Source organism: Chrysemys picta, chromosome 4, assembly GCF_011386835.1.
Source record: "Chrysemys picta bellii isolate R12L10 chromosome 4, ASM1138683v2, whole genome shotgun sequence".
NCBI classification, from domain to species: Eukaryota; Metazoa; Chordata; order Testudines; family Emydidae; genus Chrysemys; species Chrysemys picta.
In genome coordinates, this window is record NC_088794.1 from 109,158,769 (window position 1) to 109,182,346 (window position 23,578).

Here is a 23,578-nt window from a genome sequence, read left to right on the forward strand (position 1 = left end):
CATGAGCAACAAACCAATGTGTGGAATTATTTTCTGCTCATAAGGAAGTATTTGTTATTAAAGTAGCCTTCTATGATCAAGTTATACCACTTTTTTCCCCCCAAATAGGAGCCCTAATTGTAAGTTTGAAATTCAGTCAAACTTCTGTCATACCTTTCTGAGCTAATTATTATGGTTGCAGAGCTTGTTTCCTCATTCTGAAATGCATATTAAATTTCCTTTCTTGTTTCATGACCCCTCTCATTCATTTTCAGATCACAGCCTTATACTGTCACCATCTTGCATGTGGCTTAGCCTCATGGGGAATCTCTTCCTAGCTGATCAGTACAGGCAGGGACACAAGATTGAGGGGCTCAATTATTCTAGATAAAGAAAATAAATAGAAACTTTTTAACCATAATTTTCCATCTTTATTCATTTATGAAAAATGCATCCACAAAAGTCTCTGGGTACATGCTCAACATAAGTCAAGTTACAACCCCCTCAAAAACAAAATGAAGTGAGAAAAGTCTGACTTCTTGGCTTCAAAAATAAAGCTCTTCCCACATAATAAAGATCCATGTATTTGGTGTGCTATTAAGACCCCAATTAGCTGTTAAATCTTTTTGCCACCATATATATTATTACAACATTTAATAGGTATTCTTTGCTGCAAATTATTAGAAAAATAAAAAGTGTAGCCAGTATAACGTTTTGCTACTTGCACAGGACTTAACTTGTGTAGAAAACTTTTAGACATACAGTAACATTGCTTCCAACTGGCACTGCACTTAGTCAAAAATTCCTGCAGTTAAATGCAAAACATATTGATTATCAGTGATGTCTAAGGCTGAAAATTTTTTCAATGAACTGAAAGTTTTATATAGTTGGAATAGAAAATCTAAATATAAGCTGTGTGTGTGTGTGTGTGTGTGTGTGTGTGTGTGTGTGTGTGTGTGTGTTTCATTCTCTTTGGGAGGGTTTGGGGACGGTTCTGTTATTGTGTATTGCCAATGTTTTACATCACCAAAGATTATGCTAGGCCATAACTCTTGCTCAGAATATTTAGTTTCTTAACCCCTTACAATCCTCATTAAAATTAAGGAAGTGAAGCAGATTTTTATTCTCCTATATTTAGACCAATATTTCTGAAGGATTCTTATTTATCCCCAATTACATCAACAGTCAACCTGGGGACCATTGAATAGAAGGAGATCGCCACTGTCACAATGCTACTCTAAATTGGGACAATAATCTTTTCTACATCAATGCCTGTAGCTACTGTGCAGACCTTAAAAAAAAATCAGGCATTCCATAGGCAGAATATTAATAGCAGTACTGTAAGTTTGTCAGTACTAAAACCCCAACATAATATATTAAAGCTTTTAAATAAAGCTGTGTTAAATATATGAATACCATTCACATTTAATAGTGGGTCTCTATTTTTCTGTTAATATATTTAAAAAAAAATATTTGGGAGGTTCACAGCCATTAATAGTGCACAAGATGGACTCTTCTGGTGTTCGTAGACTGCCATTCTTTCAAAACACTTCCATGCAGAATGAAGCTACAGAGATACCTAGTGGCTAAAATTTATTGTACTGTTATGACACACTGAGAACTTTAATGCAAATTTGACATCTCAAAATATGTTCTCACCAATGAAACGGGAGCTTTTGAAAATATGTATAATTTCTAAAATAAACAGTAAGATTTGTTATGATTTATTTGGAAATAGGGCTTAATCCTACAGTCCTTTCACACAGCTCCCTCTGAAGTCAATGATTTTATACTGTTATCAGTAAATCAGTCTGTATGCTAGAGAATCTTGTACAAATGAATTTGTTCAAGTGCTTCTCTATCAATATCCTTTTCCATGTATACATCATAGTCCAACTTCATCTCTTCTACCCACTGGCTGAGCAGTATATCCGTCTGAAACAATTTAAAACAGATACATAAATTAACACAGTTTTGAACAACCAACTCAACCTATGTTCCAAGGGTGGCAGACATCAGTGAGAAGAGGAGAGAAAGACAGTTTAGCCATTACAGCTTATTCACCATTGGTAAGTTAAAATTATTTTTGGAAGCATCATCTTACCTAAATATGAAAGAGTAAGGATAACTTCTGAAAAGTAACTCAGTCAGCTTATCTGTTTACTCAAGTTTGGGTCTGACTGTGGAAAACATACTGAGTTTTTATCTGGAATGGGAGTCTCTTTGGATTAACATCTACCGATTAATTATACACATGATTTTATGTTTCCACCCATATTCCAAGTAATATATTGATGAAAGCATGTTATACAACTCAAAACATACATAGTATAGGCTTGAATAATAGTATAATACTTTGAGATCCTCAAAATTAAGGGCTAGTATGAATTAAGCATCACAACAGCCCTGTGGGGGTAGATAAATAGTATCCCAATTTTACAGCTGGGGAACCAAGGCACAGAGAGATTGAAATAAGTTTTCCAAGATCATGCAAATTGGTGGCAAAGCTGGGAATAGATCCCAGGGTCCTGATTCCCAGTTCTCTGCTCTAAGCATTTGACCACACTGCCCTCTCTGTGATACTGTGGAGTCTGAATAGTAATTATTAGAATGCATATTGACTCACTATAAGCCCTTCATAAAGAGTAAGATAAAATGTGTCAGCTAAAACTATTTGAAAAAGAACCACGAACCTGTAGGTTTGAGATAGATTCTTCAAGGCTTGGGACTGTCACTAATAATGACCCTTTTTTCCTCATATTATGACTGATAAATTCCCAGGCTCTGAAAAACATTTTAAAATCCAAATATAGTATTTAAAGATCAAAAGATTGCCAATTTTTAGAGAAGGAAACACATTAAATATAAAATGAATTTAACACTGATAATTTAGTGACCAGAAGTAGACTGACTTTAAAGATTTGCAATTTGTGCTTTAGTATAAAGTCACTGTTCATATCTTACTGTACGTCTGTGTGTGGACCAGCCACTAACACCAATGGGAGCTACTCATGCAGATCAGAGGGATTATATGGCTTTAGAGTTTTATTTTTGAAATATGTTGTTTCTTTTCCTTTTTAAAATTAGGTTTAGTTGGTGCTCAAAAAAGGGAAGAATGAATAGTTCTCTCAGTGGCCTGTGGTGAGGGCAGAGATTATGTAATGTTCCTCACTTAACTCTTCTAACATACCTTATCCAGGACATTCAACACTTTTGCTATTCCAATCTGGAGTCTGAGATCCTGCCAGTTATGTCCAAGTTTGTTGTTTTTTTGTGATAGTCAACAAATATCCACTCTAAACTAGGATGAGACACCAGACAACTTAATTTGTGACCTAAATCAGAATTTGACTCTGGTCTCTAGGGGAGAGAGGCTAGTCCTCACTCACTTTTTTATTCACTATAGTCAAAAGTTTCTCTTCATATCACTATGCTGCAGTGGTGACAAAATACTTTGAGGTAAATTAACATAACCAGAGTATTATAGATATATCCTCCAGCATTATTTTTTCCTGATTTTACAAGTCAGATCATTTCACATACCACAGTAATATCGACTAAGAAGAATATAGTTTCCATCACTCTGCAAACCTCATTCTTCCTTAGGCTTGCTGTGCAACATTAAGCCAATTATCTTTAGTTCTTAAGGCAAGTAAAGGCATAACTGTGTCTCAAAGAACACAGGTGTAATCTTAACCATGCCTTTGCCCTTTATAGCTCACCTTTGAGGACTTCATGTTTGAAATGTCACTAGTAACTGTAATTTGCAGTGTGAATACATATTTATAGCCCTTTTGTAATCCATAGGTTTGAGGAAGGATCCTCTTGTTATTTTGTTACAGATTTTAATCTTTATGTTGTTAAAACAATTCAAGACCATGTAATTATTTCCTATAAAGACAGTACCCTATAAAGAACGGTTACTTACCTTCTGTAACTGTTGTTCTTCGAGATGTGTTGTTCACGTCCATTACACATTAGGTGTACGCGCGCCGTGTGCACGGACGTCGGAAACTTTTTCCCTTAGCGGCTCCCGTCGGGCCGGCAGGGCCCCCTCCTTCCCGCTCCAGGGTATATATATCCCTGCCGACCCGACCTCTCCGGTTCCTTCTTGCCGGAGACTCCGACAGAGGGGAAGGAGGGTGGGAAGTGTAATGGACGTGAACAACACATCTCGAAGAACAACAGTAAGTAACCGTTCTTTCTTCTTCGAGTGATTGTTCACGTCCATTACACATTAGGTGATTCCCAAGCTTCCCATTGGAGGTGGGTAGGAGTCAAGGTACAACTGACTGTAGCACAGCCCGACCGACCATCGCGTCCTCTCTGGTCTGATGATGGATCGCGTAGTGGGCTGTGAACGTATGTATGGACGACCAGGTGGCTGCCTTGCAGATCTCCTGGATAGGGACCTGTGCCAAGAAGGCCGTAGAGGACGCTTGGGCTCTAGTCGAGTGGGCCCGGATCTCCGGGGCCGGAACATTGGCGAGCTCATAACAGGTGCGTATACAAAGCACAATCCATGCCGACAAGCGCTGTGTCGAGATAGGCAAGCCTTTCATACGTTCCGCAATCGCAATGAACAGCTGGGGTGTTCTGCGGAACGACCTGGTCCGTTCCAGGTAAAATGCCAACGCCCTTCGGACATCTAGAGCGTGTAGGCTGCGTTGGAGAGGGTCCGTATGGGGTTTAGGGAAAAACACCGGTAGGCAAATGTCCTGCCCCATGTGAAAGTGTGATACCACCTTTGGGAGGAATTTGGGGTGCGGCCTCAGTTGCACCTTATCTTTACGGAACACTGTATAGGGTGGTTCCGAAGAGAGGGCCCTCAATTCCGATACCCTTCTGGCCGATGTGATGGCCACGAGAAACGCCACCTTCCACGAGAGGTGCGTGAGGGAGCAAGTGGCTAGGGGCTCAAAGGGAGGACTCATGAGTCTTGTTAGGACTAGGTTCAGACTCCACGCCGGGACAGGCGGGCGCGAGTAGGGGAACACCCTTTCCAGCCCCTTGAGGAATCGGGCCACTGTGGGGTTGGAGAACACTGACACTCCCAACTCCCCCGGATGGAAAGCCGAAATAGCGGCTAAGTGAACTTTAATTGAGGCGGGCGCAAGCCCTTGATTCTTGAGGTGCAGTAGGTAGTCCAAGATAGACGGAACTGAGGCTTGTAAAGGCTGTATGTGTTGAGGCTCACACCAGTGGGAGAACCTTTTCCATTTTGCCAGGTAGGTCGCTCTTGTAGAGGGCTTCCTACTATTAAGGAGGATTTGCTGAACTTGGTGAGAACACCTGTGTTCTGCATCACTCAGCCAGAGAGATACCATGCCGTGAGATGTAGCGAAGACAGGTTCGGGTGGAGTAGGCGACCTTCATCTTGCGTGACTAGGTCGCGATGGAGGGGGAGGGTGATTGGATCGGCTATGGACAGTTCCAGCAGGGACGTGAACCAATGCTGGCGTGGCCAGGCCGGGGCGATGAGTATGATCGTCGCCCTGTCCCTGCGGGTCTTGAGGAGAAACTTGTGTATGAGTGGGAACGGGGGGAAGGCGTATCTCAGGCTCCCTCCCCACGGGATCATGAAGGCATCTGCTAATGATCCCCTGCTGAGGTTCTGGAATGAGCAGAACTGAGGGCATTGGCTGTTGTCCCCGGTGGCGAATAGATCCACCCGGGGAAAGCCCCACCTCCGGAAGATCGAATGCAGGACGTCTCGCTTCAGCGTCCATTCGTGCATTCGGTAGGAGCGGCTGAGGTGGTCTGCTAAGCCGTTTTGAATTCCCGGAAGATACGTCGCGATGAGGTGTATCGCATGGGCTATACAGAAGTTCCATAGTTGGAGTGCTTCGTGACAGAGGGGAGAAGACCGGGACCCGCCCTGCTTGTTCATATAGAACATGGCGGTCGTGTTGTCCGTCAGGACTGCCACGCTGTGACCCTCTATGGTGGCGCGGAAGGTCTGACAGGCGAGGCGAACCGCTCTTAGCTCCTTCAGATTGATGTGAAGCAGCTTGTCTTCTCTGGACCACAACCCTTGGGTCCGCAGTTCCCCCAGGTGCGCCCCCCAGCCCAGGTCCGATGCATCTGTTACCAACGTCAGGGTGGGCTGTGGGGCAGCGAAGGGGATCCCTTCGCATACCTGTTGGCGATCGAGCCACCAGCGTAGCGAGCTGAGCACCTGGTTTGGGATCGTGACTACTTGATCCAATGGGTCTCTGTTGGGGCGATGCGTGTGGGCGAACCACAACTGTAGAGGTCGGAGCCTCAGGCGGGCATGTCTGACCACGTGTGTGCAAGCTGCCATATGTCCCAGAAGCTGCATGCAACACCTTGCCGTTGTCGTGGGGAACTTTTGGACCGAACTTACGGCTTTGTGAATTGACATGAACCGTGCCTCTGGTAGGCTCGCTTGCGCGGTTACCGAGTCCAGGGTTGCACCTATGAAGTCCAGCCTCTGTGTGGGGACTAACGTGGACTTGGGCACATTGACCCGGAGGCCGAGCCTGTCGAATGTCTGCAAGGCCAGCTTCACGTGAGATTGGACCTCGGCCTCCGACCTGCCCCCGAGTAGCCAATCGTCCAGGTACGGGAACACACGCATCCTTCTCTTTCGAAGGAAGGCTGCCACCACGGACATGCATTTCGTGAACACTCGTGGTGCTGACGCCAGGCCGAAGGGCAGGACCGTAAATTGGAAGTGGCGCTGGTCGACCATGAAGCGCAGGAATCGCCTGTGGGCTGGATTGATTGCGATGTGAAAATAGGCATCTTTCATATCGAGGGCAGCATACCAATCCCCCGGATCCAGGGATGGGATAATAGTTCCCAGGGAGACCATACGGAAGCGAACTTTGATCAGAAACTTGTTTAGCTCGCACAGGTCCAAAATAGGACGGAGGCCTCCTTTTGCCTTGGGGATCAGGAAGTATCTGGAGTAGAATCCTTTTCCCCTCAGGTCTGTTGGGACCTCTTCCACTGCTCCAGCAGCGAGAAGGGTCTGCACCTCCTGCGTGAGAAGTTGCTCGTGAGAAGGGACCCTGAAGAGGGACGGGGAAGGGGGATGGCAGGGAGGGGGCGAGGAAAAATGAAGGGTATAGCCCGCCTTCACTGTGCGCAGGACCCATCGGTCCGATGTTATGCGCGACCATGCCCGGTAGAAATGGGACAGGCGGTCTTTGAAAAACAGAGGAGGATCCGGTATGGGATATGGTACACTGTCCTCGGGCGTAGCTTCAAAAGCCTGGTTTGTTCCCTGGCTGCGGCTTGCCCTGGCCGTGACTCTGGCCCTGGTTAGGCGTATTGTTACGTCTCCGCCTGTTATCCCTGCCTCGACGGCGGTACGGCTCGTGTCGGGGGCGAGGGTGATATTGCCTTTGCGGTGGCTGGGGTTTAAAGGGCTTACGCTGCGTTACTGGAGTGTGCATACCCAACGACTTAAGGGTCGCTCGTGAGTCTTTAAGGCTATGTAGCCTGGCGTCCGTCTGGTCGGAAAACAAGCCCGAACCTTCAAACGGGAGGTCCTGCAGCGTGGTCTGTACCTCTGGCGGGAGACCTGAAGCTTGTAACCACGCCGAACGCCTCATCACGACTCCCGACGCAATTGTTCTAGCCGCCGCGTCGGCTGAGTCCAGTGCGGCCTGCAATGAGGTCTTGGCCACTGCCATTCCCTCATCCACCAGGGCCGTGAACTCCTGATGCGTGTCAGGGGGGAGGGAGGCCTTAAACTTGGCAACTGATGCCCACGAGTTAAAATTGTGCCTGTTTAGAATCGCCTGCTGATTGGCGATCTGCAGTTGAAGGCCCCCAGATGAATAGACTTTCCTCCCGAATAAGTCCAATCTCTTAGCTTCCTTGCCCTTGGGGGCAGGAGCTTGCTGGCCATGCCGCTCTTTTTCGTTCACCGCCGAGACCACCAGCGAACAGGGGGACGGGTGTAGAAAGAGGAAGTCAAACCCTCTAGATGGGGCGAAGTATTTCCTCTCTACGCCTTTTGCCGTTGGCGCACTAGAGGCCGGTGTTTGCCACACCGTCTTATAGTTGGACTGTACTGTCCGTATAATCGGGAGAGCAACTCTGGAGGGGCCCTCTGGGCTCAGGATATCGACCATGGGGTCGTTCTGCTCTACAGTCTCCTCTGCTTGCAAGCCCAGATTGAGGGCTACCCGGCGAAGCAGGTCTTGGTGTGCCCGATGGTCGATCGGGGGAGGGCCGGACACCAGTGTGCCCGCTACCGCCTCGTCTGGCGAGGAGGAAGAGGTCGGGGCCTTCTGCCCATCCTCATTGTCCAGCAATCCGGCATCAGCCAGTTGTTCCTCTGCGGCCTGACCCGCAGTGTGGGATTGGGACGGCACCGTACTCGGTGCCGAGTCCACTCCTTCCCGCTCCGGCGGTCTAGAGACCGTTGCCTCCCTATACGATGGCAGGCGGTGCCGCGGGATCGGTGCCCAGATGGCCCGGATCTCGAGGCCTTCGATGGGGGTCCTTGCTGGTGGTAGGCCCATGGTGTCCAGAATGGCCATTGGCTCGGTTGGCCCCATTGGGACTGACCGTAGTCTCTGCTGCCCCGTGATCTATGGGCATACCCGCCGTATCGGTCTGAGTCAGTCCCCGAGACCACGGATGGTGACCTGGAAGGCCACGGTGGAACCGTAGGATGGTGCCGGTCCGGTTTTGAGGAGTAGCGCCTCCGCGACCAGGACCTGGAATAGCGCCTCGCCGACCTGGACCTGGAACGGTACCGGTGGTCGCGGGACCGGGAACGGCTACGACTGGTCGGCCTTGGGTAACGAACCGCCGACGCTTCGCGGTGCCGACTCGTGCTAGGTTGCTGAGTCGGTGCCGACCGCTTGATGAAGCCCGACTGCTGCGGTGCTTCCTGCGCCGAGGGCAACCGGGAGTCCACTGAGGCGGAGCTCGACCGGGACCGGTTCCTGGAGCGGTGCCGAGACGGCGACCGTGATGGGCGCAACATCGCCGGCTTGCCTCTACGCGGCAGCATCGGCGGAGCGCCCTCAGCGCGTGTCGGGGCCTCGACGGACAACGCGATGAGGTCCTTAGCTGCCTCAAACGTGTCTGGAGTGGAGGGCTGTTCCACGAGCTCCTCTAGCCCTTCATCCTCACTCGACGCGCCCATCCCGGGGCTCGACGGGCCTTTCGGCACCGGAGCCACTACCGGGGTCCGTGTTGGGCCTTAGGGGCACTTGAGGTCTTTACCAGTGCCGGCCTCTTGTGCGGGGAGCGTCCTTGGGCCTTAGACTGGCCCTTCGCTTTCGCCGGCGAAGACGATCGGCGTCGTGCATTTCCCTGCTGGGTCGGTGCCGCGGGCTTCGGGTGACCCGCCGGCGCCGGTTCCCGCACCGATGCTGGGGCGCTCCGCACGGAGGCAGACGGTGCCGTCGAAGTGGAGGGCTGTAACGCCGTCTCCATGAGCAGCTGCTTAAGGCGAAAGTCCCTCTCTTTTTTAATTCTGGGCTTAAAGGCCTTGCAGATCTTGCAGTGCTCTTTCTGATGAGCTTCCCCCAGGCAACGGAGACACGAGGCGTGGGGGTCGCTCAATGGCATAGGCCTACGGCACGTGGCACAAGCCTTGAAGCCTTGGGCGTGTGGCATACCCCACCGCCCAGGGCCGGTGCCAGGGCTGAACAAACAACCAGGGCAGGAACTTTAAGTACTCTAATGAGCTGTTAACTACTGGCTCAACACTACTATAAACTAACTGATAACTGCTAAGTAACACTAATGACTATTGCGAAGGGACACTCTCAGAGGAGAGACAGAGTTGTTCCAACGCCGCCACGGACGGTAAGAAGGAACTGGAGGGGTCGGGTCGGCAGGGATATATATACCCTGGAGCGGGGCGCCGCTCTGGCGGGAAGGAGGGGGCCCTGCCGGCCCGACGGGAGCCGCTAAGGGAAAAAGTTTCCGACGTCCGTGCACGCGGCGCGCGTACACCTAATGTGTAATGGACGTGAACAATCACTCGAAGAAGAATAACAGATTAGTGCAAATGTTCTGAGAAATGTCTTGGTGGAACTAAGAGAAAAAGCTTTTAGTAGATTTCAAAACTAATAATTGCCCTTAAGTTTTAGCTGCTAAATCTGACTAAATCAAGTACAGGCATTTTAAAATACATTTTTCTAATACAAACTATGTGTGTGACTTCAAAAGGCACAATATAAAGGATTTTTTATAACTTGCAAGGTTAAATCCACTGGCAGAGAAACTGATTACTTGTTTGGACACATACTTACCTGGCCTGTTCCAGTCTGTCGAGAAAATATTCAAAGACATTATTCATTACAACAACATCAGCATTTTGAAGGAGTGAAGCCTGAGTACAGATGTCTGAATGAAGCACCTGAAGGACAAATAATTGTACATACGTAAAAGTTAACTTATAAGAAGATGCACAGCTTTCTAATAGACATAGTCTGTACATAGAGCACAGTATACAATTCATACAATTTATATTAAGTAACATAGAAATGAACTCACTAGTGTGAGTGTTAAAGAAGCCAGATTTATTTCCTCAGTAATTACAGTACTTAATCCATTATGTATATTAAATAAAAATATATTACATCTATTTTTGATCTTGATCATTGAATGCCACAATAGAAGATTTAGGAAATTACTATTATATTTTAGTTACCTGTGCTTTATCATCATGAACGCTTATTAATTTTAGTAAAGGATTTAATCCAGCTAAAGCTTTTTATGATGCTATTAAAATGCACTTTAAGGGCTGAGCTGGTTGTTTAGTGATTAAGGCTCAGACTGTCCATGAAGACCCAAGTTTGGTTATTGTATTCTCCTTCCACATACTGGGAGTAATGGAGATGCGATGTGCTCAGCCTTCAGAGGGAGAACTGCAGAGACAGAGTGCCTCATATTATTAAACAAGTACTTCTCCAGTCAGTATAGGAGCTCTTCTTGAACATCAGCATCCTGTCCAGTCTTCCTCAGCCAAAACAATGGTAGCAGAAAATGGAGTTGTGGGGCAGCTGATGATGATGATAACATAGGGGGAATTTGGAGGCTCATCAAAACTCTAACAGGAAGTTGGAGGACTTTCCTCCTAACCCAGAAAAATAAATCTTAAATTTCTGATTGAAAAAGTAGTAGTATCATCTCTTTTGGGATTTTGTCAATCCATGTGTTATTTGTGCACCAAGATTTGATTTGAAGTGTCCCTACCAATTAGAAATCAACCTAGTGAATTTATCTAACTTCTGGATCCAGCTAAACTGATACTTTGCTTACTCAATCTGAAGTTGAATACTGGATCACTGTCACCATGAGAGTGTTACTTATAGGAGTGACATTATCATGGTGGACAAACAGGATGATGCAGTGGCACTGGTCACCTTTTACAGTCAATATTAAGGGACTGATAATGTAGAAAAAAAGTTACTAACCTTTCCATAATTGTTGGGTTTTTTTTTTTTTGAGATGTGTTGCTCATGTCTATTCCGCGTTAGGTGTGCACAAACCGCATGCACTGTTGCTGGAAATTTACCCCTCTTTGGTATCCATCGGACCAGCTCTAACGCCCTCTGATGCTGTGCACTTATGCACTGGTATAAGGAGCATCACCATCCATGCATCCTCTCAGTTCCTTCTTGGCTGCTAACTCTGACAGAGGGGCAGGAGGTTGAATTATGGAATGGACGTAAGCAACACATGTTGAAGAACAACAATTATGGAAAGGTTAGTAACCGTTTTTTCTTCGAGTGCTTGCTCATGTCACGTCCATTCCACGTTAGGAGACTCACAAGCAGTACCCAAGGAGATGGGCTCGGAATTCATGGACATGCAGCTAAGACTAATAAACTAAATTTGAAGAGAAAAACACCTTGCCGGAGGCGACATTCCATCAACTGTCACAGGCTGGAAGGAAGGAATTGACAGGGTGCGATGCCAGCAGTGCCCCTTATACCGGTGCATAAGCGCGTGGCACCAGCCCAACGGATACCACTGAGGGAAAAAACCTCTGGCAGCGGTGCACATGGCATGCACACACCTAACGTGGAATGGACAAGAGCAAACACTCGAAGAATGGCCAGCCTGGGTACTTAATGTAATGGAGAGTAAGTTAGCTATTGTGGTGGAATACCACCACACACTAATCTAGCAGGTTATCCCACATTTTGTTAATCTCTACTAGTGTTCAGGTAATTAATTTTGGGGGAGGTCTTCTCACAGGAAAATGAAGTATTTGTGTAGAGAAGAAAACACTTTTGCCACTATTTTCTTGTCTAGGAAACCATAACTTCTTATTCACTCTCTGAATAGCTTAAAAACCTGCTGGTAGTGGGAGGGAAAGTGATCTGTCTTTCCGCTACTGACTGGGGTAAGCTGCAGTTCAAATGGTCCTTCCTGAAGGACAAAGCTTTTGTTTTATCAAAACTTATCCTCACAAAGAAAATATTTGCACTTGGATCACTTAAGCAGATGTACACTATTCTGATTGCTATAGGAAAGAGACACTCCCCATGCAAAGGAGCACTGTAGCAACTGAAGTGGGGAGAATGCATCATTTTGACTCATGCAGCATTGGCCAGCCACTAACACAGCGGTGGGCAAACTATGGCCTGCGGGCCAGATCCAGCCTGTCAGGGCTTTGGATCCAGCCCGCGGGATTGCCACCCCCATGACGCTGCGGGCCCCGCACCGCTCCCAGAAGCAGCCGGCACCATGTCCCTGCGGCCCCTGGGTGGAGGGCAGAGGGCTCTGCGTGCTGCCCTCGCCTGCAGGCACCGCCCCCCCGCAGCTCCAATTATCTGGGAATGGGAAACCGCAGCCAATGGGAATTTTGGGGGAGGTACCTGCAGGCGGTGGCAGCGCACAGAACCCTTGCCCCTCCCTCCCCCAGGGGCTGCAGGGAAGTGGTGCCGGCCGCTTCCGGGAGCGGTGCAGGGCCAGGGAGCCTGCCTAGCCCAACTGCGCGTGGCTGCCACTCAAGGTAAGTTGCACCGGGCCGAAGCCCGCCCCCTCCCGCACCCCAACCCCCTGTCCTTAGCCCCCGTCACACCCCTCCTGCACCTGAACCCCCTGCCCTGAGCCCCCGCCGCACCCCTCCTGCACCCGAACCCCCTTCCCTAAGCCCCTGCTGCACCCTGCACTCCAACCCCCTGCCACATCCCTCCTGCACCTCAACCCCCTGCCCTGAGCCCCCTTGTACACCTCACACCCCTCCTCCACCCCAACCCCTTGCCGAGCCCTTTCCTGCACACCACACCCCCACCCACACCCCAACCCTACATTCATGGCCCTGTATGCGATTTCCCCACCCAGATGTGGCCCTCGGGCCAAAAAGTTTGCTCACCCCTGCACTAACAGAATATTTTGTAGTGATTCCATTATAACCAAATATTTTGGTATTCACTTTACTGAAAACGAAACTCTAAGACTAGTTAAAAATGAAGAACTAGCAGCACTGGTAACTTTCATCCATTTAAGAGAATAGAGCCAAAGGGTTCACTAAGAGTTTATAGTCATACTTCTTAGTGCACCTAGACTATAAATGGGATTAAGTTCACTGCTTCTTTGGTTAAGAAGATTATTTGGACATTATTCTCAGTCTGTTCTTTAATCTGAATGACAATGTTATCTGGGTACACTACAATTCTTGTTTCTTGGAACTATTCTATACTCTTTTCTAATTTGGTGATTTAAAGGGATTGTGTCAACAGTCTCAAATCTGATCTACAATACCTTCTTTTAAAATGTCCTCTGAATTTCAAATCACTTCTTTAAAATCCTCCACAATGTAGCCAAGGAAAAAATTTTGTGTGCTATATATAAGTATTCGTCAACCAAAGGTGGGGACTGACTCTTTGCTAAATTGAAAGGGAAAAAGAAATCAGTTCTGAAAAGTTTGATTTTCATGGTACTAAGAGAAAACCAAACTACTATATAAAAATAATTACGTGTATTAAAGTTAGATACATGTAAGGGTGATTTTCTGAATTTGCCCCAACTTCTGTTGTTGTTTTTTTAATCAAACTCTAAGCATTCACACCAAACATGGTACAACATAAGTGACTTCTATGCACTTATTTTTTTAATTTATGAACAGAACAACACAAGATTCACTCATAAATTCACTATTAAATATAGAAATTGTTTTACTCTGATCTCTCAGGTAGTAGAGGTTATAGTGGAAAGAATGTATCGTTCTGGATTTTTATCAGAACATCCCAGATAACAATGGACATTATGAGGCTTTTTTCCCTCCAAGATTTTTAACCTCTTTTTACCTACTTATTACTTAGCCAACTGGCTTCTGGCAGTTTTTTCATGCTACTGTATATCTCCAAAAAAAGATGCAATAAAAGAGAGGATTCATTTTGGGGTGAAGCTGAAATCCAAGAATGAAATGTTTAAAGCAGTGTGTGATAATGTTCAAAACAGCGTGTGATAACAGGAGTCACATGACTAAATTAACATCAAGTGGGAGTTGAATGGCAAAGTCACCAGGCACTGCTTTGAAAATTATCTGTTTTATCTTTATGCATTGAAAACTATAACACTTCAATAGAATTACAAGGTGTGAAGAAAAACTAACATTTCAGGTGTATATTTTCCAGATATAAAGCAACTCAAGAGCATGTATATACACATCTACAGTCTCTAGTGAATTAACCTGATGGAGCATTCTGTTGTACAGTACAATCGTATTTCACTGATATATTTCAGACACATCAGAAGCCTTGTTTACACTGCAGCTAGGAGCAAGCCTCACAGCCCAAGTAAACAGACTCATCCCAGCGGGGCTCAAGCTAGTGAAAAAAAAAAATAGCAGTGTGGACGCCGCACCACTAGCAAAGGCTCAGGCTAGCCACCCAAGATAGACTCACCTCACTCCCAGCTGCAGTATAGACATACCCTGGGAGTTTTGCCACTCATTTCAATGGGGCCAGGATTTCACTTAATGTGTTTTATTTATTGCCTTTGGCCACAAGACCTTTTGCATGGGCGAAGACATTCCCAAAAAGGGACTGTTCTCATTATGAAAACAGCATCTCTGTATATTAATGGTTTGAGTTTGTTTGGAACATTTCTTGTTTTTTCTGACACACATATGCACTAATGTGAACTGAAATTCTCAGTTCCAAAGAAACTAATAAAGAAATACAACATCCAACGTTGGCAGCCTGCAGACCTTAGCGTCTACTCAAATGCAAATCCTTGACAGTATCTTTGCTATTCTTAAAAAAATATGGAAACCCCAGATGCCTCTTGTTTTTCTTATCATTCTAGATATAAACATTTAATATACTGGCTTAATCCTATTTCAACAAACAGTGAAACAGCAGTAGAACTTCTATTGATTTTAATGAGACTAGTATGTACTTGTTTGGGGTCAGCTGAGAGATTGAGCCATACTCAGATAAAAGGCTGAATGAATCAAATATTACTATATTTTAAAAATAACTTTTTAAATCTCTTCTCAATTTTAATGTACATTAACTTTTTTTGTTTTGTTTAAAATCAAACCAACAAAGTACAGATTTATCTTTAGAACAACACTGATTTTACCAGCCTCTCTCATTGGAATAGAATTAACTAATCTATTATACAGTTGGTTAAAATATATACACACTATAAAATGTATTTAGTCACCTTTACTCTGTCTGTAAATTGGTATTTTGTGATTATCATTTCTTGCAACTGGCAAAAGTCTGAATTCATTTCCACTCCATATAGTTGGGATGCTGAGCTGTAAAGATAGCCCTGAAATAAGGAGAGGAAATGTAATAATTGAGGTGCCTATAAAATGACTTATTCTAACTTAAAGTGGAAAAACTAAACATTATAAAGTGAAAAACAAAGGTTATGATTAGAGGCAGGTTTTAAAAAAGTGTATTGGAGGGGTTGTTAAAAAATTTTTAATTCGTTTTAAAACAGAATGGTAGGAAATGCACTAGAGTGAACTACATATTTTTCCAGGGTTAAGACCCTCTTTTTGGCAATTACAGTAAATGGTTTATGAATATTACCATGAAAAAACAGATGTGAGCTGATAGGCCAAGATAAGAAAGGAAAGCAAGCAACAACTCCGGCTCCACTTCTACTGGTAGATACATAGAAACTGCTTAAGGGAATGGGGGAAAAACTAAAGTTAGCACAAACTGAATTATAAAAATAAACTGAAAGGGGGGGGGTGGAATTAACACACAAAGATTGTGTTGGGATTCTTTTATTTATATATTTATCGGTTTGTTTTCTTTTGTAGGAGAACAGAATGCAACAGAAATATCCAACACACACACACACACACACCCTGTATGAATCGGGAGTTCACTCCACACAGTGGTATGTGAAAGTCCAATTTGCACCTATAATGGGATGGAAGAGCTCACAAAAGGATTTTCCTCCTAGACTGAACAATGCTACTTATAGATGCAGTATTTTTTTTAAATGTAAAAAATGTAAATCATAATTTATATTTTACCAATACCTCAAAAATGGTGGAATTAAATTTTTTAAACATTATTCTAAAGTAATTTGCCTTTGGGCTCAGACCAATCATGGAAAGTTTCTGTCCAAAAGGAGAATTTTTGAGAAAGTATGAATGCCAGAAAACATCAGCCTATAATGAGTAAAATGTTGTAACTTTAACTACAATTTTATCTACAATGAACACTATAATTACACTTAGCTAGCACAGGAAAGTTTAAAAAAAAAAAAGTATGACAAACATACTATGTTACAGATGTCAATATACTGCAACTTAATTATTAGAGCTTTCTGAAGCCCTTCAACCCTCTGGCTAGAAAGGCAACCTGTGCAGATAAAACATGGCAAATTGCCACTTCTGAAATACAAGCCAAGAATATGATGAAAAAGAGAACCTCTCTTTTAATTATATTGCTGCTTTATCTTGAGGCTCTCTTTCATTATAACAGTATAAGTGTTCCATAACTTCAAAATAAACCCAATAACTGACAACAAAATGTTAACATTTAAGGACCCAATCCTGCAAACATTCACATGTGGGAATAACTTTATTCATATGATTAATCCCAAACTGGATTATTCAGTGGAGTAAAGTTACATGTTCAAGTGTCTCCAAGATCAGGCCCCTATTGAAGCCACTGACTTTGTTAAGAATTTTTTATTAACTGATATAATTTGCACCCATATATGTTTTGTGCTGCTGTTGGCCATGCAGTGTACCAATAATGCCAACAGCAATCTGAAATTACACTTGAGCTTCCCGATAAAGTATTTGATAGGGCAAAATGCTTTAAGTGTTAGCTAGGTAGTGTTTCTCAACGACTAGTACATGGACTGGCACTGGTCCCTGAGATTTCCCTGACACAGTTTAGGAAGGCAGCAAACCAGTCCCTGGTATCAAAACAGTCAAGAAACACTGAGCTAGGAAATTTCATCTCAGTGAAATTTAAGAGTTTCCCGCTTCACGATGGGATTTACCAAAACTCAGCAGAATACTTGGCCAGAACAGGAAAGAAAACATTAATTTAGCAATGCAAGACTGAGCAGTAACAAACTAAAGAGCAGCCAGGGTGTGCGACAGCAAAATGCTACACTGTTGGACAACAGATTCTGATCGTTTGTGGAGGCAAGTCAATAAGTGAGATCAACAGTGTTTTCGTCTCTGTGAGAAGCAGAAGGAGAACTGAGTGTACAAGAGTAGAACACCTCTTACTGGCTGGATGCTTCATGCTATAGATGGCTATTTGTTGATCTGTCCCCTCAGATGAATTATGGAACAATGAAAGCTGCCAACTGGAGAAGGGAAAAGTATGGCACAGAAACAGAATATGAATTCCCATGCTGGATTTTACCCCAAATAGCACTGCACCAAGCCTGGAGCCAACGTCAACCAGAATCTTTCCTGTCAGGTCAGGCAATGCATACTGATAAAGAAACTTCAGTTCCATGAGGGAAAAGGAATGAGAAATAAACTCTGAGAAATAAAAGCAGAACAGAACAAATGTGTTACATGGGCAACATTCATCAGTGCAAAATATTCAGCAGAGCTTAACCCTACTCTGACACGGCTCTCCTCTTCCACATTTTAATTCTTATTTCCTAGACATTTTTTTATTACAGGGCTCCACCAACCATCTGAATCTGCTGTGTCCTGTGCTATGACTTAGAACTTGTCAACATTTGAAACACTACAGCAGCACAGCTGCAGTGTTGCAGCTGCATTGCTGCAGTGCTTCAGGGTAGGTACCACCTACGCCAATGGATGAGGCTCTCCCATTGGCGTAGGTAATCCACCTCTCTGAGAGGTAGTAGCCTGGTCAATGGAAGACTTCTTCTGTCGGCCTAGCATTGTGTACATCGGGGGTAGGTTGGCTGAACTACGTCACCCAGGGATGTGGATTTTTCACACCCCTGAGTGAAGTAGCTGGGTCTACCTAACTTTTTAATGTAGACCGGGCCTTTGTCACTAGATTAACTTTAGTTGAATCAGCATCATTCCTCTATTATAGAGAAGTTAACTATAATTATTAGAGCTGGTTGGAAAAACTCAAACAAAATATTTTTTCATTGGAATTTACTGATTTGTCAAACTCATAATGTTCCATGGAGACAGTCTGACTTTGACAATGTTTCAGGGAATCCAGAAAGGGGTCCTGATGGACCCTGCCTGCTTTCCTGCCAGCTCACTCGCCCAGCTCCTCAGTGCACCGCCGGACTGCTTTGGCATCAGTGCTCCATTTCCTTTTGGGGACATTTTTTAAAATTTAGGTTTTCAGCCTGAATTGCAACAAAACCAAATTCTGAAACACTGAAATCCTCTGAGAAACAGAATTACCTTTCTCCACCCAGCTCTATTAATTATTTACCCGGAAATATTACTATACATTAATGGCGGTGAATGATTCAGAGTATTACAACTGAATACAGCATCTTAGATCTCAATGTAACAATATATCTGTTCACAAAAAAGTCTGTAAATAGTTTAAATTGGAACAGCTAGCTTTTAGAACACTGAATGTTACTGTAATAAAATATTTATGTCTTGCATTTTAAAGGCCCTGCTCTGCTTTGGGGTAGCAAAGAGCTGCACCAGGCCAAAGAGCAGCTCTCAGAGGCACTGTTCCTCCTAATGTTCCTACATATGAAGGTGGAGGAGGCCACTGTCATCTCTTTTGACACTGCTGTATGCACTTTCCTCTTCAGCGGTCCATAACCCTGTCTCCTTCCTGCCCCCTTTGTGGCTGGTTAGTGTCACTCATGCAAATGTGCAAGTGTGTTTGGCCCTTGTGTGCAGGAGGCTTCTTGTACTCTCCCCCATGCAGAGTGTGGGGAATAATTTGGCCTGATGACTATGCCAGTTTGGAAAGACAAAGGCCAGGTCTACACTATAGACTTCTCATAAAATAGCTACGTCAGTAGGGGTGTGAGGATGCATGATCCTTGACCGACATAGCTATACCGGCAAAAGCCCCTAGTATAGCCACCATAGTTATACCAGCAAAGCTGTGCTTTTGCCAGTTTAGGTTATTTTGCTTTGGGGTGGGGGAGTGCTGGAAAAAGTTACACTGGCAAAAGTGCTGAGTTTTACAAGTAAAAACAGCTTTCACTCTAGGTGCACTTTGCTGGTATAGCATGACGGTATACCTATATTGGTAAAGCACTCCTAGAGTAGACTTGGCCAAAGTCCTCAATCAGCTGGATGGTCTGTTGCTCAGCTGAGCTACTGCATGACTATTTTTAACAAATATAAAATAGCTACATCTATTGTATATTCACAAATCAGCCAGCATATCTATTTGGCTTGTGCACTCACAACATGGTACTTACCTAAAGGTGCGGTCTTGTGTGAGCCACACACTACACAGTAGTTTCTACTCATTTTTCCCTTCTCACACAATGAATCAATAATATCATCATCATCATAAAGGAATGCATCAACATGAACTGTCGGCTCTGGCTGCTCAAGTATCTGAAAAAGAAGATGAAATCTAAGAAAATCACAGGCAAATCTCTTTATTTCACTTATACAGTGATTTGGTTGTTTTAAACAAAACCCAAAGGTCCAGACTGTGTCCTATGCAATGCGTTAGACATAAATTACGTATCACGTGTCCTGGAATTATGTACACTACTTCCTCACGCACTCTCCACCTTCCCCCAAGGTTCAGTCCAATCAGTCTACTAGTATTTGTGTAATTTATGTATTTTAATACTAAATTTAATATATATTTCTCCAAAATGTGGAGCTGGTCTAACCAAATTAAGCTAAATTGCTTTAAGTCACACAAATTGATTTAAGAGAAGGTCCCACCCAATAGGGGTTGCACAGATTTATTTAAAATCTATTTGATTAAATAAATTCAATTCTTGTGTGTAGACTTAGCCTTCAATATTCAACTGACAAGCAACTGCTTTGTAGAAGTTGTCAAGGAAAAGCTGGAGGTTTGACCAGCTGGGCAAGGGACAGTTGGGGCTTTTGGTATCCAATAGATAAGTAAAGGTTATAGGATAGGGAAGGTACGCATTCCCTCTTTCCTTTACAATTTGGGTAAAGGAAGAGGTGACTTACATTTAGGGGATGGGGAGCTGAATGCCTCATTATTCACCACAGAAGCACACTAAGGTAATGCTACTTCTCTTACAACTTTAACGGTCTAAAGAAATACATCTTTTCATGTTTAATATTTCAGAATCAGAAACACCATTGATTAATGCATGTACAATTTTCAATCAGATGGATGTTATTGTGTTTGCCTTCTTATTATCTGAAGGGGGTGTGTTCCTCAAAACATCCCTCTATCTCCTCTTTCCTCCCCTCAAAGCACTGGTGTACAGGGCCAATCCATTTTTCCAGTTAAGAACTACATGCCGCTCCTCTGGGAATGTATTAACTCTGTTCCTGGAATGAACAGAAGTGCCTAAGTAGAAAAGATGCTACTTTTCTCCACTCCCAAATACACATGAGCTGAGCATCCTGCCTCTTTCAGTCCCTAACATCTCAGGAAACAAGGAACTGGAAGCCAAACTTGAATCTCCTGTACTGTATGCCACCACGCCACTGGCCCGATCTTTTCAGTTTTCTTATTTCACGTTCATACTGTAATAGTGCCTAGAGGACCCAAATAGGAATCATCATGCCAGCCAGGCACTATATCCCATAACTAGGCTAGCTGCATTTTGCTGGGCACTCTACATGCATGTAATAAAAGACAGGCCCTGCCCTAAATAACTTACAATCAAAGTATTTAACTGAGGCACACTGAAGTGAAGTGATTTTCCCAAGGTCACACAACAAAGCAGTGGCAGAGTTGGGAACAGAACCCAGGTCTCCCAAATCCCATTCCAATGCCCTAACCAATAGACCATATTTCCATCAGCATTACTATTATAATCTCCGAGTGAATTCTGTGGTGCAGCAGAGAGAGACCAGAATGACAAGCTTACTTTTTTAATTGCTAGATGTTCCGAGTTAAGCATTGCCTCAATGGGTAAGCAATTCCGAAGATCTTCAGCAATACTTCTGAGCACAACATCATTATTACTCAACATGAATTCATCAAAGTCATCTACAAAACAAAAGGATATATATCATGGGGACTGTAAGTGATGACCAATACAATATAGCTGTGATTTGTAAATAATGCCAGATGTACAGGGTTTTTATATGAAGCATGTTTTCCAATCTTTGTTGTTTGTATTTTCAAAAAGAGACAGATTTAAATCCTAATAACTTTGTCTCTTAAAATAAGTATTTTTTAGATTCCAAATTTTCATATTTACAAACCTATAACTTACACATGATTATCTATATCCCACCAAAGCGATACGGTCTCAGTCTAAGATATAAAAACATCAAAGATGTTTTTGAAGTGTTGGGAAAACGACAAAACTCACAGTTGCTTGCACGCACATAACTGTCACAAAGATTTCTCTTATAGAGTAAAATAAAATACACTAGAGTGCTAGTTACGAAGATCAGGGACAATACATAGTTCAACAATTCAGTTTACAAGACATCTTAAATAAGTGTTTAAAAACAGAAATGAAAAAAATAAGAATTTATTTTTTCACATCCTATTTGTATTGTAGATTCTTGTTATTTTTCACATGGAGGCATCTGCAATCATAGGGATCTCCCCCCTTCTTTCCTGATTTATCCTCCCATCCTTCTCTCTTTAGATCTATAGCCAATTTCCTTTTAACCAGGAAGGACTAGATGAAACTGCCTTTTAGAGCTCCTCCATGCTCCAGCCACATTGAGCCCTGACCTAGTTTTAACCACTGGCATAGGCCAGGATGCAATTATATTTATTTAAAAAAAAAAAATAGTAAAAGACAGTTACCTTTTCCTGGTCCTGAGGAAGGAGAATAGTGGCTTTATTGATCCCTTTCACATAGCAAGCCCCTGAGTGCGACCTCCCCTTATAAATTAAAACCACTTTTTTATACATTTAATACCATTATAAATGCTGGAGGCAAAGCGGGGTTTGGTGTGGAGGCCGACAGCTCTCAACCCCCCATGTAATAACCTCGTGACCCTCTAAGGGGTTCTGACCCCCAGTTTGAGAACCTCTGCTCTTTAGGATACTGTACATCCAGCCTCCTTGGGACCACTGAACGATAAAGATCCCAAAGGAGCACTCAAGGACGATAAGGCCATTGTGGAGAAACTAAATGAATTCTTTGCATTGGTCTTCACGGCTGACGATGTGAGGGAGATTCCTAAACCTGGGCCATTCTTTTTAGGTGACAGATCTGAGGAACTGTCCCAGATTGAGGTATCATTAGAGGAGGTTTTGGAACAAATTTATAAGTTAAACAGCAGTAAGTCACCAGGACCAGATGGTATTCACCCAAGAGTTCTGACAGAACTCAAATGGGAAATTGCAGAACTACTAACTGTAGTCTGTAACCTATCATTTAAATCAGTTTCTGTACCAGATGACTGGACGATAGCTAACGTGACGCCAATTTTTTTAAAAGGGCTCCAGAGGTGATCCCGGCAATTACAGGCCTGTAAGTTTGACTTCAGTACCGGGCAAACTGGTTGAAACTATAATAAAGAACAATATTGTCAGACATATAGATGAACATAATTTGTTGAGGAAGAGTCAGGGAAATCATGCCTCACCAATCTACTAGAATTCTTTGAGGGGGTCAACAAGCATGTGGACCACGGGGATTCAGTGGATATAATGTACTTAGATTTTCAGAAAGCCTTTGACAAGATCCCTCACCAAAGACTCTTACGCAAAGTAAGCTGCCACGGAATAAGAGGGAAGGTGCTCTCATGGATTGGTAACTAGTTAAAAGATAGGAAACAAAGGGTAGTATAAATGGTCAGTTTTCAGAATGGAGAGAGGTAAATAGTGGTGTCCCCGGGGGTCTGTACTGGGTCCAGTCCTATCCAACATATTCATAAATGATCTGGGAAAAGGGGTAAACAGTGAGATGGCAAAATTTGCACATGATACAAAATTACTAGCGATAGTTAAGACCCAGGCAGACTGCAAAGAGCTACAAAAGGATCTCTCAAAACTGGAGGACTGGACAATAAAATGGCAGATTAAATTTAAAGTTGATAAATGCAAAGTAATGCACATTGGAAAGCATAATCCCAACTATACATATAAAA

At 43.9% G+C, this 23,578-nt stretch overlaps 1 protein-coding gene across 5 annotated transcripts in view; it reads right to left on the reverse strand.

Moving 5' to 3' along the window:
* Positions 1-387: 387 nt before the first annotated feature.
* LOC101950356 (uncharacterized) overlaps positions 388-23,578 on the reverse strand; it is a 44,604-nt gene continuing 21,413 nt past the window's right edge. For 2 of the 5 annotated variants that reach the window (XM_042857499.2, XM_005285346.5), the window contains 7 exons: positions 21,388-21,509; positions 19,771-19,912; positions 17,796-17,917; positions 15,607-15,717; positions 10,230-10,336; positions 2,673-2,763; positions 388-1,914 (listed from right to left, as the gene is read on the reverse strand). In XM_042857499.2, coding sequence (XP_042713433.1) covers positions 1,798-1,914; positions 2,673-2,763; positions 10,230-10,336; positions 15,607-15,717; positions 17,796-17,917; positions 19,771-19,912; positions 21,388-21,509 — 812 coding nt within the window. In that variant the 3' untranslated portion in view covers positions 388-1,797. Of the gene's footprint in view, positions 1,915-2,672; positions 2,764-10,229; positions 10,337-15,606; positions 15,718-17,795; positions 17,918-19,770; positions 19,913-21,387; positions 21,510-22,286; positions 22,365-23,578 lie in introns of all 5 variants that reach the window. The other 3 variants (XM_042857500.2, XM_008164326.4, XM_065593280.1) reach the window with 3 other exon arrangements.